This window comes from Pezoporus occidentalis, unplaced genomic scaffold (genome assembly GCF_034315485.1).
Source record: "Pezoporus occidentalis ecotype Australia unplaced genomic scaffold, CSIRO_AGI_Poc_V1 ctg435, whole genome shotgun sequence".
Taxonomy (NCBI): domain Eukaryota; kingdom Metazoa; phylum Chordata; class Aves; order Psittaciformes; family Psittacidae; genus Pezoporus; species Pezoporus occidentalis.
The window spans coordinates 42,520-60,387 of record NW_026915764.1 but is presented as its reverse complement, the minus strand read 5'-3'; the positions used below and the strand labels follow the sequence as shown (position 1 = coordinate 60,387).

The window sequence follows — 17,868 nt, the reverse complement described above, 5'->3', positions numbered from 1 at the left end:
GTGTTTTAGAAAAGCATCACATCTTGGCTTCAAAATCCCCAAAGCTGGTGCTATTTGTACAGCCCCCATCCCTGACAGCTCTCATCAGGCTGCTCCCTCATCTCCTGCTCCCCAGGGCTGCTCTCCCTGCTTACCCAGGCAGCAAGCCCTGGCCCCATGCTCTGCCCTGCCAAAGATGAGCAGCATCAACCACCTCCCTCTTCAAGGAGCTGGATTTTAGCATAACACAGAATGCCAGCCCTTGAAATTCCCAATTTGGAGCAGTTTTGAAACAGGGCATCTTCTGCTATAAACAAATGGAATTGCTCTTGCGCTGGGAGTTGCACTGAAGGGCACGCCAAGATCCAGAGCTGATAAACAATGTGAAGTGAAACTGGGAACACACGAAGCTTAATATAGAAATTCCATTTATGGCAGATAATGCTGTGGAAGTTTAGTACTTCTAAAAATGGTCACCATTGCCCCAAGGGCTCAGTCTAGGAGAAAACAGACAGAATGACCACAGCTCTCCATCACGAACAGGGACATTCATTAAGGCTATGTTTCAAACAGCATTTCTCTCACTTTACATCTCCTACCTTTTAGAGACTTTTAAAAGAACACCAAAGAGATGAAGGGAAGAATAATTTTGGAGGGTTTTTTTAATATCCTTTTCTAGACCAGCAACAGCAACTGGAAGATGATGCACAGGAGCGCTCTGTACAAGCAGAACAGGAGCTGGTATTCTTGTGTAAAGACCTACTTAAAATGGAAGGCCTGGGAAAAAAAAAATGTCATTTCTGTGATCTCAGGCATACATTATGAAAGAGAAGACATTTGATGAGTTGTATGCTAAGGATTAATTTGCCATTTAAAAATGCAGAGAACAGATGGATCTCTTGGCTAGGACTATATTTGGGAATTACTTCATTTTCCTGCCCACATGCAAATAAAAATATGACTAAAAGTGGAACTTTCTGTGAGATTCCACATGGGAAGAAAATACTTCAGTCATGAAAATAAGATGAGAAAGACAATCTCTGTTAAACAGGTGAAGCATCACAGCAGAGTGAATGTGTATCGTATTGGAGGGGAAAATGTGTCTTTACATTTGTCAAGCAACTACACAGAGTACTTCAGCCTTAGGTATTTAAAAATCCCATAAAACCAGTATCAGAGCGGTCCTTGTGATGGTCTCTTAAGAGTAATTTCTAATAAAGCACCCTACTGCAATTTAGTTTGGCAACGGTTTAGCGACTGAACCTCCACATGGTCCAAGGATGCCCCTTCCCAAAAGCCTGGGATGGCTCCATCTCACTGACCAGGGATTGTAACACCAGGGTGAGGACTTCAGAGCTGTGGGAAAAATGCAAAAAGAGGGAAACATGCAAATAAAACCTGCCTTAACAGCCTCCCAACTCCCTGGATCGACTGCCTTTACAGCCTTGGCCTCCAAACCACATGGCAGCGTATTGTTACCAGGGCTGAGAAAGGAGGAGGCAATTCAGTTCGCACACTGGGATCCAGGACAAGAGAAAAGTCCTCCAAGGAATTCCCACAGGCAAAACCCATGTGCACCACCTGTGTGTCTCCTTTTGGGATTCAGTGCTTTACAACCTCCAACCCACGGCAGGCATGGTCTGCAAGCCACACATAGAGCATTAATGAAGCATCTTCCTTTTCTCACATGGGGTTTCTAGAAGCTACAGGGAAACTGCCTGTTAAAAAGCAAACCCAGCATAAACTCCTTCTGGAATAACTGCTAGATAGCATCTATTTGCTTCTCCTCTAACAACCCAATAAGCCATTCCTCACCTCCCTCCACCTCAAAACAAACAAACAGAAAACTCCCAAGCCAGCATTTACCCAGCAAAGCCCCGACCGGCGCAGGACAGGATGTCTGTCTGTGGTGTATTCCCGGCCTCCGGATCAGGGATAAGCCCAGCTCCACGCGCATTTAGAAGGCAAAGAGGGATACAAAAGTGGTACTAACCCGATAGCTCCCTTTCTGTGACTATTCATCCTTCCCAATCCAGACAGCAGGACATACCAGGCAGTAAACAAACACCGAAGGGAGGGACTAACTTCAAAGCCACTGTGTAAATCTTACATAATTTGAGGGTTTGAGATCTTGCAGCAACCTCTTACCAAACAAGCTGATACAAGGAGGTCAAACCTGTAGCAGCCACAGTAAGTAGGGCGGCTTTGCATCTCTCAACCAGCTCCGTCTGCCCACAGGGACCCAGTGCAGCTCATTCTTGGGAATTCTCGGTCAGGAGGAGAACACTGCCTTCCTTTCACCCCTTATCGCACTGGAAAAGCTTTCTACTCTCAAATAGATGAAAGATAACAAAATACGTGAGGGCACTCACTGCCAGGCTCTGCTGGAAATGCATCTTAATCGCTCTCCTCCTTTCTAAAGGGCTTGATGAGGTCTTATTTTATATATTTAAATACACATACATCTCCTCATCATGTTTTTGCCCAGATATAAAAACGACGACAATTCAGGGGCATCTATGGAAAATATAAGGCAACTGTAGAAGAAATGAGGAGAGGGCCCTGAAAACCACTGCCCTCCCATAAAAACGATTCTCCAACGGGTCCCTTTGCTGCCATCCTAGATTTTTAAGTGTCTTTCAGCTGAAATCATCACTTTGAGCTACATAAAGCAACTGTACACATAAGCCCAGATGTTTCACAAAGAGAAGTATTCAAAAGGTTCCACATTTCACTTCTGCAAATAGGAGAGAGGTCTCGACGGCTGGAAGGAGATGGGACGTTTGCTCCCAAAACCCAGCAAGCACCAGGAAACTAAAGATCAGGTCCCCTACCCTTGCTATGGGATTCTTGGAAGGAGGAAGGAGGGATTCAAGTTTTGCTTCTTAAGGCCATGCACCAAAAAAAAAACAGTATTAGGCACCTAATAAAGTGAGGTTTTCATGGGGTTTATTCATACAGCACCTACACAGCACATGTCCCTCCTCCTTTTGGAAACTCAGCTTCTGCTTCCCTTAAAGATCTTCGAAACCAGCCTAACATACGTGAATTGTGTTTCCTCTATACAACAAAGCCGTCACTTCACTCAAGTCTGTGATTTTCCACTGGGAAATGTGCCGCGTCCTCCCCTCCACACGGCATTACCAGCTGACAGCGGTGATTTGCAGAGGGATATCTAATCACCCGCTAAGAAGCTTTCATGCTTAAAACCTCGATGCCATCATTAGTGGTTTTGGCACTTGCGATGTCATGGATGGACTATGCTTGATGCTTGGATGTTAAGGGCAAACCTAACTGCATCAGTTACATGGTTAGTTCAGCTGGCAAAGGCTGAGGGATGATATTCTTCTGGTTTTCCCCAATTAGGGTTATTTACCATTTATTCACATCCCTGTGACCTCAGCTGAAGCACACCATGTTGCACCTAAAGTTGTTTTTAAGGTTAATGACCAGAAATACCTCAAAAAGAGATTCAAAGGGAAGGTTTGCCACCTGAAGGTACAACAGCGCATGCATCCACACCTCTGGCAGAGCCAGAAACATCCTCTTTGGGGAGAAAAACCCCAAATCACTGTTTTTACAAGTCCAACCATTGAGATGTGAAGGGACGCTCTGTGCATGCTTTAATGGCAACACGTATGACTGAACACAGGCGGCGGCTGGGTTCTTCCTTTGATCATCCTAATGACCAGTGTTTTTTCCGGAAGCATTCAGTACAACCTTCCTCTTTTGCTATTCATCCCTCTGCGTGAATATTCATTAGAAATTATTAAACAGCCCATTATTCCAAAGGTCTTTACGGTGGGAATCCTCTCCCCCACCTTTTGGTGCCTGTAATGTATGTGTCTCCATCTGAGCTGTCTAGACTCCATCAGCCGCGCAGACAAGCAGGCACTTCTAGGCTATGATCCCTCTAATCTATTTTAGTGATGATTCACATCCCAGTTGTATTTCTCACAAAGAAAGAGGAATCAGGACCATTCCCACAGTGGAAGGCCCCCAGCACTACACTGTTCCCTGGATCTGGTTTTTTGGGGGGTTTGATTCCCCCTTACCCTTTGGGTGTGCTGCAGGAAGAGAACAGGAGGCAGATTCCTTCCTGACTTCAGGATCCCTCAGTCGAAGCCCTGCTCCTGAGATGAAACACAGGCAGCTTCAACTTCCCTGACCTCAGCTAATTCTTTCCTTCCCTCAGCCTACTCAAGATGATTAAGCAAAATACTTGGAAGGAAATCAAAGCCTTAAAAACGCAATTAGAAGTGACCATTTTGTTAACGCGCGCACGCACAACCCCAAAGTCAAATCCCATCCACCAGCAGCACCACTCCTTCCTCTGTGCAGGAGGGTTATTATTAATGATAATCAATGCTTAGCAGCTCCCACGGGGCTAACAGACAGCCCAACGCAAAGCTCAGGAGGCCAACGTGTCCCCCAACGCCGGTGGGAGCAATGCCTTCCATGCGGCTCCTGGTTTTCCCACTGCGCCTGAAGGAGGAGGTTGGGAAGACGGGGAATTGCCAAACCTCACACCAGATCTGCAGACCTGAAGCTGTGACCTGGAGATGTTTGTAAGACACGGCAGGCTCTCCTCCCTCCGCAGATAAGGCCAGAAACCTCTGTATTTGCTAACAAAGACTCGGATATAACTGCAAGAAGCTTTTACAGCATCAAACAAAACCAACTGCTCTAAGAGAATGCAATACAATAAAGTCATGAGACGATCAAAACAGCTCTCATCATGATAAAGGACCCTTTCTCCTTCACAGCCACCCCCAACACGATGCACTTTTAAAGAGTCCCTTCCCGAGATTTATTTAGGGAAAAAGACGGATTTCTTCGCCTGTGAAGGCAAATGCCCTTTGAAACAGCAGCCGTTCAGCTCCTGGGCCCCGCTACAGAAACAAAGGCTGACAGACCAGATCCCGATCAACACCTACTGCTGCACATTTAGGAAGAGGCTTAATTGCTTTGCCATTCAGAGCCAGCAATTACCACCTATTACTGTGAGTACTGCGGAGGGGGGGTGTTAGACACTGAAGCAAAATCTCCACTCTTTCCTGGGGCTACTCACGCACTGAAAACTGTGTAAAAAAAAACCAAAGATACCATCTGAAAGGATTTTATTGTGTATTCACATGAAAATGGGGGGTGGGCTCTCCCGGAGGGGCTTCGCAATGGTGAGAAACCTCGGGTTTATGTCACAACTGCGTCCTACCTGCTCCGTATCCGATGACATTTATCTTCGGATCTGGTTTTGGGGGGCTCATTTCTCCGTCGGGCGCTGAAGGGAGGTTTTAAGGACAAAAAAGCGAGCTCGAACGCTCGAGGTTACCTCGCTTCCACACAGGCGCTGCCGTTCCTCTGTGCGGGTAAAACCCTTCCTTCCCCCAGGAGCTAAACCCGCCGCAGCGAGAGGCTGGGGCTCTGTTTTAACCATTTTGACCGTTTCTAACGCGGTTTATTTGTGTTTCCTGAGGTGTTTTTCGCCGCCGCGGCTGAGGGGCGGCGCGCCCGGCCGGCTCCCGCCGGTTCAAACCGGTTCCGCGGCACAAACAACCCGCCCTCCGCGCTCGCTGAGGCGGCCGCGGGTGCCCGCGGGCAGGGAACCAGCCGCCCCTGGCTCCCAAACACACCGAGCTTCCCTCTCGGTGTCCCCGCTTCCATCACAGCCGGGCTCCGAGGCGACCTAAAGCGAGGGGGGGTGTCTCGGAGCGAGGTTAAACCCTCCTCATGCTCATGGCGGACGCTGAGGTAACGCGAGTCGGCGCCAGCCCCAGCACCGCGGGCACGGCCTGGCTCCCTCGGGCTGAGGTGAGGAGGGGACGGAGGGCCAGGGCAGCTGCGATCCCGGGCGGTTTATCACCTCTTTCAGTCCACAGGACCGTGTATTTATGTGTACACGTGTGCGTGCAGAGGTGGTGTTTTTAAAGGAGAATATAAAGGTTTGCTTTGTTGTATTGAGCACAAAAAACCCATCTCTTTCTTGAAAGGTATTTGAAATCTGCCTCTGCTCCATCTCAAAACACTCGATACGCTCCCAAGGGTAAGGGAAGATGCTGAGGAGGATGGAGGGGGTTATATTTAGATGAGAAGCAGCGCGGGCTGACACGAATAGAGACACACGAAAGAACAAAGTGAAAACGCTCGACAGTCGGTAACAAACCCCTGAGCTTTTAATTTTCCTTCCCTTAATTCACGTTTCCCTGCGCAGAGCGAACATCAAAGCGGCACAGGGCTGCATGGGAACAGGAGGTGAGGATGAGGTGTTGCTGCACCTGACTATTACAGGAGTTACTGTTGCCTTTGTGGTAAGTGAAAAGGAAGCTTCCTACTCCACGTAATTTATTTATTATTCCTTCAGTCTTTGCCTAATTCTCTTCCCCACACAAACAGGAACGTGCTCAACCCTCTCAGCCTGCCAGAAGAGATGAAAACCACTGACGTTATCTCTGCAGTGCAAAACTGAGATGGAATCAGTTCACATCAGCAAAGGCCATCGCACACATCCTGACATAAAGCCTCAACAGCCCCGTTTAACTCCATTCTTCCCGATTTTTCAGCTGTCCCCAGCAGAGGCATCTCTGAACACACTGAAGAGCCCTGACTCCAAGCCTAAGTCAGTGATTCATCACTTGCTGGCAGACAAACTATGCGGGAAAGAGGCGATGAAGACAATGGTAGGGAAAGGTTTGCATGATGCAATGAAACTGAATTCACTTTCTGCTACTTTCGCTTTGAGTTGTTTGAACGGGCTAAGAAAGTCCCTGACAAAACAGAATGCATCGGAGACTCCATTGAGGCTGCAGGGAGCCTGTTTTTCCCATGATTAAAATTCTCTTGGCAGTGTTTTTCATCAGTTTATTTCAATATTAAGACACATAAAATAACACATACGTGTTCCTTTCCAACTGTAACTCACTGCTCCAGAAAGAATTTCATCACAATCAAAAACTTAGAAGATAAACTCTAATTACTTGCCCACTCCTCAATAGAACTTTAAAATCCATTTCCAAACATCTCTATGCACAACTTCCTGCTTTGTTTCAGCACTGTGCTCTCCTAGATCCTGGGGAATACACATAAAGTCACTTTGCATGGAAGCTGAAGTTGTCCTTTTAATCCCAGAGCAAATCTTTTTTTACAAGCTATAGGAAATTATTCACCTCTGCAGTAACAATCCAGCATTGACATCAACCAAATAACCACTCTAAATAAATCACAGAATCACAGATGGTTTGGGTTGGAAGGGACCTTAAAGCTCATCCAGCTCCAACCCCTGCCACAGGCAGGGACACCTTCCACTGGAGCAGCTTGCCCCAAGCCCCTGTGTCCAACCTGGCCTTGAACACTGCCAGGGATGGGGCAGCCACAGCTTCTCTGGGCACCCTGTGCCAGCGCCTCAGCACCCTCACAGGGAAGAGCTTCTGCCTTATCTCCAACCTGAACCTCCCCTGTTTCAGTTTGAACCCATCACCCCTTGTCCTATTGCTCCAGTCCCTGATGAAGAGTATAGAAATACATCAGAGAAGGTTCAAAAGGAAACCTCAGGTCACCGATCTGTGACTTTACACACACACATGCACACGGTGCTCATACTTTCACATTCTGAACCATCACCTCTAGGAAACCCAAGGATCCTGTGCATCAGTTTAGATCCTGTCTGGACAAGGTACCTCACCCGGTGTTTAGGAGCAACACGTCCTGCTGCTCAGTGCCGGGAGGCGGCACAGCAGCAAAGGGCTAGAAATAATCAGTACCACGTGGAGCAGCACGAAACGTGTTGAACCGCCTGACTTTACAGAACGCACTAAAAAAAGCATGGAAATTATTTTTAGCACATTGGAACACCTCAAGCAGCAGCCTAGAAAAGATCGTTTTCTACCCCAAAACATAGAAAAAGGGGAGATTCTTCTCAGGAGGTGTGGCAGGACACAAAATGTGTTTTGCTTCCAACAGGATCCCTCAGCTCCCATCCGTACTCTGCCTCTTCCATGACACAACACAGAAAACATGTTTGCTAATGGATCATTTCTGATGCGTGTTCGCACTGGGGAAGTGGAGAAATGGAGGCTGGTGGTGGCAGAAGATTCCAACACCATTTTGGAGGTTTTTAAGCTTCCAAGATGACTAAAACCCCAATGACCCTCTTCCACAACGAATGTGGAAAACGAGGAATCTTGTGTCAAGACAACTCCAAATCACAAACTGTTACGGGTGCGGAAGCGGCTCCAGCTCAAGCATCCACAGCCACCAGTGTCCCAGCAACTGCTGAGGCCTCAGGACACTGAACAGAGCCCTGCTGCAGAGAACAGGGGTTATTTTTACCATGATCTTTTTGGTCTTATCTTCTGTGCAGCTCTCATTACACACCCCTGCAAAGGCCTCCAAATACACATTTAAAGCTTAGCCCAACACAACAAACCTTTAAGAAATAAAGGCTTTTTCACCTTTTTTTTTCTTTAAACAACCTGCAGAGCACCTTTCCTCACAATATTGTCCAGGAAAATCACCTCCATTTAACATAAATCATATTTACATCATGCAGCTCTCTGAAAAGCACATGGAATAAAGCCCCAGCTTCTCCTTTGCCACCTTTCTGCTGTTTTTCACAGTGCCTGAAGGATGGTGCCACACACAAAAACACTCCCAAGTGTTTTAACACGGAGTTCCCCATTGTCCCCAAACAGGGACCCACCTCTAAGTGAGCAGAATGTGTTTTGCCTCTTACAGCCTGCCGGTGGAGGGCCAGGACAAGGCCTGAGTGACAAATATAAAGACCTCAATAATTTCACAGCATCACAAAATCATCCATTTCCACTTAGAATAAAGCCATAAGAGGATCTCCAGTTTGCTAAAATCCCCGAGAAATACTATGTGATTTGCAAGAAGTAATTCTTCCTCAGACAACAACAAACCACCCTCAGTTATTCCAGGTAAATCCCACTCCAGAAATGAAAAATAAGGGGATTTGGTAAAGCAATCCAGGGATGACACAGCCAGAATTTACTACCCAGGCTATAGAAATGGGACTCAGTTTCTGCCTGCTCTGGGTACATGATCCCTAAGTATCTTGCACAGGGAGAAGGGGACAAGGTAGCTTTTGCTCCCCTGGGGTCTGAGGCTGAATTCAAAGCGTGCTAAAAATTAAACAGAAAAGTCCACTTGTGCCTTAAGGCCAGCTGGGGTTTTGCTTTACAAAATAAAGTTATAAATATTTATTCGTCTCTAACTCATTGCTTAGAAACATGTAAAACTGCTTTCTGAGCCTTCAGAATTCAGTACACCAGAATCCACCACTTGCTCTACTGAATTTCTGCATTAATAAGGAAAAAAGTATGTTTATTTCCCTTTCCTCCCAGAGCATCATCTAGTTTTCCATTACTACAACCAGGAATTGCCAAAACGGAATGCTGAAGCGCACAGCAGACGCTGCTTTTCTTCTGATTAATCCTAAAACCTTGTTCCAGTGGGATCGCGTTCAGTCCTCTCAAATTCAAACCACTATTTCATCCCATCTCGACCTCCCAACAATGACATTTCATAAATATGACGACTTTCTTGGACTCCTTTCTACCCATTCTGTAATGCACAAAGGAGCACCAGAGGAGAGAGGTTTTATTTCTCCCTGCTTGGGATTTTTTTTAACCTTAAATGTAACCAGACCTCCTTTTGATTCATCTTCTCTGGGGTTGTTTTATTGGAGACCAATGGAAGTCTCACCAGCTTTTTTTAAGCTGTAATAGGTGTGAAAGATCTTTGACAAGGGGTTGTCCTCCTCCAAGTGCTGAGACCTCATTCAGAGACAGGTGTCAGAAATAAGCAGAGCAGCTCAAAGTCCTCTCATTCCAGAGAAGCCTCTCTCCTCACCTGCTCTCCAGCCAAGCCAGGACCTGGATTTCTAAATCCAGGAGGAGAAAACAGGAATTAAAAGGAGTAAATAAATCTTCACACGGTTCTCAACTTCCTCATCCTTCCGTATGCCCTCCCCAGCATCAGCCCATCCGACCCTTCCCAACACTCCAGCATCGAGCACGTTAGGAGTTTATAAAACAAATTAGAGAGTTACCAGTGGCAGAATTCCATTCACAGCGATAATCAAACCCCAACTATTAATTACACTGATAATCACTGAATCAGTGCTTTCAGCTTTGGAAAACAACTGGCACACAAAGGACACGTTTCCAACTCTGCAAACCCCTCAAAGCTCTTCACCCAACATTTACCGGGTGCAATGGCACCTTCTTGCTTTCCACTTTTAGGGTGAATTTATTCTTAAAGAGCTAAATATCCATGAGGCATTCCAACATGTCCTTTCAAATTAGTACCAGAATTCCAATTATTAGCTCCAGCACTTTTTTCTTCCCCTGGACTAGTTTATAAAGCCACAGCAAAGCAGAACCAAAGCCGTGGGTGTATCACTAGGAAATGAACACTTGGATTTATGATTTCTTTCTAATTCTTCCAAGTCTACAGTTTTTGCTGCAAGGCAACAGGGGAAAAATGGAAGAGATCAACCTTGGAAATGTTGGCGGCGACAGGAACGAGAGGAAACTGAACAGCACCATCCATCATTTCCCAAAGTATTTTACAGCACGTCCTGTAAAATGCAGTTGACCTTAAAACTTGCTCATTCCTTCACTTGGCAAACGAAAGAGCTCCCCACTCCTCACACAGACAGGCAGCATCCATGCAGCCCGTGCTGTCCAGCCAGTGCCTGACGGATGCTGCACAGATCCACCATGGAAAATAATTAACCACAGCAACGCCATTCTCCTCGGATCCGTTTCGTGCCAACTCAGCCCTTCTGCCTTTCACACCGCTTTACTTCTACACCAGTAACGCTCTGCCACCAAACACCTTCTATTTCCACAGCCCTGGCTCACAACTCCACACCGTGCCTCGGAAACAGCCCGCAACGCCCAGGGAACGGTCGCTTTGGGTCGGGACCTACCTGTCGCTGCTGGTACTGCTGCTGCTGCTGATGGAGTCGCTGCTGGAAGACCTGCTCCGGGAGCCGCTGCCGCTGGGGGAGCGGGTGGGTCTGGCTGCCTGGCTGGCCAGGCGCTGTGGGGACTGTGTCCTGGACTGCGATGAGTGCGGCGACCGGCTCCTGCTGTGCTGGTAATTCCTCTCTGGCCTTCTGCCTCGTACCTCCCGTGTAATATCATCCCTGTAGATATCCCTGTGTACCACACTGGGCAATGTAAACTGCTCCCGGGCCCTAGGTTCGTAACGGGGGTCGTGAGCATCAAAACGGTTTGGACTTCGACTCCGAGAAGTATAATAGAGCCCGTGTTGTAAAGTCCGCTCTCGAGGATCTCTATAGTAATCCTGATCGTAATGTCTCGTCCGATCAAATCCTCCCGTCCCCCGCTCATGGTGTCCATAGGCACTATGTTCATAAGCACGCTCCCTGTTATCTGAAGCCCTGCATTTAGGAAGGGGGGAAAAATACTCCATCAGAAAGGGGTAAGCACAACTCCAAGCAAATCATGCAAACATTCATGTCAGCATGGACTTATTTTTGCGACTGCTTCTCCACTAAACAGCAATAACCTATCAAGCAAATGCTGACAAACTTAAAAACATCTTACTTGGCTCCAAAGTTATATTCATATACAATCAAGCTGAGCAATCATCTTGTTTTAATCACAGTATCGGGCTTTCATGACCAGCATCTTGCCTGCACAGGGAAAAAATATCACTTGTTCCAGTGCAGAATCCTCATTTAAATTACAGGTTTTTTTCTTTTCAAGTCAATAAAAAGGAAAAACTTCATGTCTGTGGACATCAAAATTAACTTTTTTATTCTTTTCCCTCCATTTTTGCTTAAGAGCTTCAAAAAATTTTCTGGAATTTGCTCATTACTGGAGCTCTTCTTATTATCCTTCGCAAAAATGGCATGGCAAGGTGGGCAGTAGCCATGAAAGCCTCCGTGCAAAGCATGACCCAAAGGTAAGAAGCTGCTTTCAAAAGGGGTAGCACAACCCAGAGAGAAGACCCAGAAAATTAGGGGGTTTCTTGTTGCTGTTCTAAAGCAGTTCATCCCCTCAGAGGGAATTTTGCTGTTATCAGGCTGCTACACTCCATTCTCGTCAGCTAGAAGAACATCTTATCTAACGTCAGGATACCTCAATGCTAGGATGCAGGCCCCCAGAAGATACTAAAATCCTACTTAAAGAGTGGGAATTACATTTCTCAGCAGGTACTTTTGTTTGTTGCGTCTGCTGTTGTTACTGCCATCACACAATTTACACCCTCTCAAGCTGCTCTCAAGGAGCTACAGTCCATTTTGTTTTGGTATTTCAAACATTTTGTACATCAATCGAGAAAGGCTCCATGTTCTGAGAAAGTTCTTGTGATCTCTCCAATAAAGAGACAGTACAACTGACAGGTAACAGTTAAAAGAGCATCACAAATAGTTTAGTCATCTAATTCAGACAAGCACCAGGATGGTATGTCTGAGTTACAACCACAGAATGAAAGAATCGAGAACGATCACATTCAGGGTTTAAAAAATACTTGTAAAATTCCAAGTATGTCAGTGTGGGCAAAGTTAATTTAAGAATTTAATTATCCATTGCATGAAGGACATTTCAACCTTTTTTTTTATTCAGCCTTCTCTGATTCTTCCTTCAGAATCAATTATTAGTCACTTCAATCCCCTGAATCCTAATAACCCACTTCTGCCTCGTGCTTCCTCCTCCTCTCCTGCATCACAGCTCTGTCTTCTATTTAAAATGGCAGCAACAGTGCAGGGAGCTTTCATGAACCGAAAATGGGATTTGAATCTTTTTCCATTAGCATCTCAGGAAGTTCCCTCCATTCCTCCTCCAATGAATCACTAGATCCTTAATGCTCTAAATACACTCACCCTCTGTTGTTAAATTATAAGCTTTTTTAAGCTTTCTACAGAGCTAGTTCATATTTTGACTGCATTTTTCCTCTCAAATTATATATAAGCAGCTACCCAACCAGTGCAATACAACATTATTCTTTTACACATCCACTCAAAATTCATTGTTGCCTTTCTATTTGCATTATCTCTTGCTCGCAACAATGGCATTTTGGATTTCAGGATCTGGCACAGAAATATGTCTCTTCCCCCCCCCCTCCCCTTTTGAAGGACCAAGATCAACAATTTTATATCAACCATTGCATTTAGCATCCTAGAGAGTGTTAATCAGTGAAAGCTGCTTTAATGAGGTAAGAGAAAAGGCAGTATTTTCTAGAGGGTTACTGCTATACAGCTTACATAAAAGAACAAAGTCCTTATAAATGAGAAGGACACAGAAGACAGACAGAGGAGCTAGCAGAGCTGGAAATCTAAGAGCTACAGCGCTTCTGGATTTATCTATTAGTACTAAGTACTACTGGAGTTAGTGGAAAGAGAGGGTTTGACTTGGGTTAGGAGAGGGGCTAAGATACACAGGGCAGGACATACCAACCTTTTCCAAGTGTGGAAACACGACCTATATTCCCAATTAAATCTAGGGAGAGAATTGTGAACATAACTTCCCCAATTTTGGCCCCTCTTACAGGGGTAATCCACCTTCTTAATGGGCAAGGGTGTCAAATGATATTTTAGATGAACCAACAAGAAAAAAATCTTAAAAAATCTTAGTGACAAGACAAAAAAAAAAAAAGAAAAAAAGAAAAAAAAAGGAAAATTCCACTGGAAGGAAGCAGTCCCAGACTGAAACCGTAACTCTGAAACCCCCAGACTTCTTTCTTGAGACAGTAGGCACTTAAATAGATCCATTACTTTAATTTCCAGCCCTACGTCTGAATCAAGCAGCTGGTAGAAGATCACCCAATGCTGCAGGGCTCTCATCGCTGCTGGCCAGCAGGCATCCTCTGTAACCTTTGTAACCATCCAGCCCAGTCATTTTGCACTGGTGTATCCACAAACTGGTATTAGCACCACGTCCTTAAAACTAAAGTATGTTTAATGTGGAGCAGCAAAGAACTTTTTAAGAGACTAGATAGTAATCCACTCCCCATGGCTACTGGCGTCTTGACTGTATACCATCCAATAAATTCAAGGCAGTAGTTCTTATCCCAGCATTAAAAAAAAAAAAGGCTATAATTTCCAAAATTTAGTAATGTCCATCATCTCTTTTTGCCAATACCATCAGAAAGAATAATCCCAATAACTTGGAAATGATGTAGATCCAAAATGGAACCATCACAAGCTGCCTTCGGTCTTCTCCATCCAGGCGTTATCTCCATGGCTAAGTGTTGTCTGTAGAATCCAAGGGGCTGTATCATTAGAGTCTACTAGGAATTTTGTGGTGACAATCCAATTAACATACCCACTGCGTATAGTGAGAGCTGAGAACTAGGCATCGAGCTTTCACAGAATTTTAGGTTCTAGTATTCCGAAGATACTCCACAGAGAACTTCACCACATGTTGTAGAGTAAGATAGCTCCATCTGGCAGCAGGGATACATCCGAGCAAGGCCTTAATATTATCCAAGAAATGGAATCATTACTTCTAGAAAAGAGTAACTCCAATATCGATGCTGGCCAAAGCAAATCTTCCATCTTAAAACCACCTTATTTCAAGTGTAGATATCCAACCAGCTGCGGAAAACATCCTCTATGGATCCACAAGGTACCAGCCACTGGGATAGAAATCACTTCCGTTTCCAACCCAAAATAGGAAACATAGATAATTCCCAAAATTTTAAATCCATCTGGGGGCCCTAGATACGAGTTTGTGTTTCTCACCATATCAAATACAAAATACTTGCCTAGAGAAACCTTGGAACTTACCCATCAAGTCTCCGCTCATAACGTCCTTCCCGTGCATGAAGCGATGGGGGGGGGCCGTAAGTGGGCCCCCCGCCACCTCCTCTGAACCCAGAAACCTCTCTACTACGAGATGCTATGGAAACTGTATCATCCAATCCCCGAGCAGCACTGGGAATGGTTCCTGGTTCATTATAATCCGTCCGGAGGTCTCTATCTCCCATTTTGTTGACAGAGTTGTGTGCCTTCTGCGCACTTTTGATGTCCACAAAATCCACAAACGCTGCCACTCCACCTTCCGACCCCCTCTTAGGGAGGATTTTGACACTTTCGACACGTCCATATCTGGAAGAAAAGCAAAGCAGAGCAGAAATATTAGTGCTGGTGGAAACAGCCCGCGATTAATAACACTGCCTCCTGCAAAATCAACATCCATTTCCAACCGCTTGCCCTTCCCACGCGGCAGGAAAATCAATCGCGAAGTGCAGCGGAGATTGGCAGAGGTGTTTTCAGAAAGGGAAAAAGCCATTTGTGGAGGGGAAAAAGCCATTGTAACTTTCCATTACTGCATTTCAACCTCCTCCCCTTTTGGTTTCTTACCGCAAGATCACCCTTTTTTATAACAACAGAGCTGGAGGAACAGAAAGTGTCTGCAATTAGAGCAGCCCTTCTCACTTCTGATCTGATGAGCAAGACACAATTAAAACAAAACTGTGTCACCATCAGTTACAAATATAACGACATCCTGATGATTTTCTTCAGAAAACGACCTTGACACAGCAATTCCACTACTCCCATCTATATTTAATCCTTTCAGCACTGAAACAAGAGTCTTCATTCTACTCCTTGTTTCTGATTTCAACCCCATTTAGCTACAAAGCACCCCTGGGCCAGGCTGCTCTTGGGGTTGAAGCTCAGACCCCCCCACCATGGACCAGGAAGCACAACAGGGACACTGAAGAATGCTGATGGGAATGTGACACCACCCTGTTGAATGTATGTGAAGTTACTGCAACTCGGGCACAAACAGATGAGTAAATGTCTACGTAAAACAAACAATAAACCCAAACTCGCCTGTCCACACAAGAAAACCTGACGTAAAGATGTCGTTACACAACTCATGTCAACTCACAGCCCAAAGGATAAAACGGGAAGTATGAACACAGCACAGCCAAGAGCTGCAGGTCACGTTTTGGTTGCTCATTTCACCTAGATTTTGAGCAAAGCAGGTTAAATGCCTTTAATTAATAAACCCATGAGAAAAAGAGGCCAAAAGCGTTTTTTGAGCGCACTGACAAGCTGACACACAAATATAGAACTCATCAAGGAATACTTGTGAACACTGTGAAGAATTCCTCATACCTTCCTGTTCACAGAGGCAGCACAATGCTGAACAGCCGTAAGCAGATCTTAGACAAGAAAAGGTGATTTGAGCTGTATGTGGAGGGAGAAGCTCCCTCAGCTGCCTGTCTCTGGAGCACACATGGCTTTCCACACACCTTCCCATCTCCCCATTGTTGTGGGATGACTAAATCCTTGAATAGGATTTGAGAGCCTGCCTGCCTGACTGCTGCCTTCCCCTTCCAACCTGACCTACTAGACTCTGTATCTAATCTGCTTTGGATTTACACCTCATCTTTCTCCGGGTTGTACTCCACCAGACACAGCGCACTATCTGTTAAGGAATACATGCACAAACAAGAACATCTTTCACGTCAAAAGTGCCACAGCAGGCACAAAAAGGCAAGGTTGCCCTAAAGCTGTCCAGAGCAAAGCTTGCTGCCTTTGTTCTCATGGGTAGAGCACAGTGATGAGACTCCCAGGAGTCTCCTAACCTGTGATACCAAACCGATGCACTGGTTAGTTTTCACTCTAATTAAAAGCTGCAGTGAGCAAGTAATAGCAAATGGGACTGCAAGGAAGATACTTCTCAGTCTACACTCTTCTGAAGCTGGATATAGTTATATTTTGCCTTGAAGGCAAGATTAGAAAGACCAGAAAAGTAGAGGATATTGTCATTAAAATCTGTGTGAGGGGAAAAAGGATGTGGCAAATGTAAAGAGAGAAGGGGAAGGAAACCAGAAAAGTGCCTATTTGAAAAGAAGCACTTACAGATGATGAGGAATATGAAAATAATCAAGTATCTTTGTTAGCATCACCCTCTAATGGGTGTTTCCGCACTAATCCTCCACATACAGCAAAGGGGGGACATCAGAGCACAGAGTGCTCCAACTCTTGACATCCACTAACTTTCCTCCCAAGCAGTGCAGGTACAGAGCGACTGGTTACAACACATACCTTCCTCCCGCTCCTTGTTTACATGTTCTGTTTCTGGCAACACCAGCCCATACCTGGTGTAGGGCAGGGGAGGAACGAGCATTTTTGCATCACTCCAAAAACCCAAAATCCCAAATGACCTTCCTCCTGTTGACTCCATATGCAGTGCTGCCTGCCAGCTCCATCACACGTGGGCTCAGAACGCGTTCCCTTCCCGCTCACTGTACCAGCAGTGTTTTCACTTCCCTGTTCTGAAACCCTATCACGTACGTGTTGTTGTAACACCTACACAGACAGACCTCAATTATCCTTCCTTTTGCTGCACAAGATCCAGAATGCATTCAAATGTTCAAATATTTGAGCAAATGCTGCTAAGAGAGCACAGAAGACGCAGAACATCCCTGTAATGTGCTCCTCACGGACCAACAAATTCACGCAACACACACCCAGTTCTTTTGGATGAGGCTTAATTTTTAAATTGGGAAAAGTACATTTTGGTTGCCGTTAATGTAAAAATTTATTTTAATAAAGTATTATTTTATTGTTTTTTCCCTGAATAAGGAATTGGTGGGGGAGGCTCCTCCTGTATCCCACTGCACTCCTAAGTGCCCCCACTGATTGTAACCCACCCGTTACTCATCCACGCAGACACTGCCCTGTTTGGTGTCCTGCAGCGCACCCTTGATGAGCCCCGAGGCTAATCTGTGACAATCCCTTTGCTGAAAGCGAGGGAGCAGCCGGGGGGAGGAGAAAGGGAGCAGGAGAGGGGGGGGGGATGAAGAAACCCGGGGCAGCAGCAGGTCGCCCTGCGCGCTCAAGGACAGCTGCTGCAGAGGAAGGGTTGCATCCTTGCCCCA

General features: G+C 45.7%; 1 protein-coding gene and 1 long non-coding RNA gene across 7 annotated transcripts in view; one reads left to right on the top strand and one right to left on the bottom strand.

Moving 5' to 3' along the window:
- The window catches only part of SPEN (spen family transcriptional repressor), a 66,429-nt gene that overhangs the window by 32,312 nt on the left and 16,249 nt on the right, over positions 1 to 17,868 (bottom strand). For 2 of the 6 annotated variants that reach the window (XM_062634667.1, XM_062634668.1), the window contains exons 2-3: positions 14,759 to 15,079; positions 10,931 to 11,407 (exon numbers count right to left, since the gene is read on the bottom strand). In XM_062634667.1, coding sequence (XP_062490651.1) covers positions 10,931 to 11,407; positions 14,759 to 15,079 — 798 coding nt within the window. Of the gene's footprint in view, positions 1 to 10,930; positions 11,408 to 13,427; positions 14,738 to 14,758; positions 15,080 to 17,868 lie in introns of those variants that run through there. The other 4 variants (XM_062634669.1, XM_062634671.1, XM_062634665.1 and 1 more) reach the window with 2 other exon arrangements.
- LOC134171993 (uncharacterized) lies at positions 5,953 to 6,587 on the top strand. The gene is made up of 2 exons (XR_009967799.1): positions 5,953 to 6,287; positions 6,373 to 6,587. It is a non-coding gene; the product is annotated as an uncharacterized LOC134171993 (long non-coding RNA).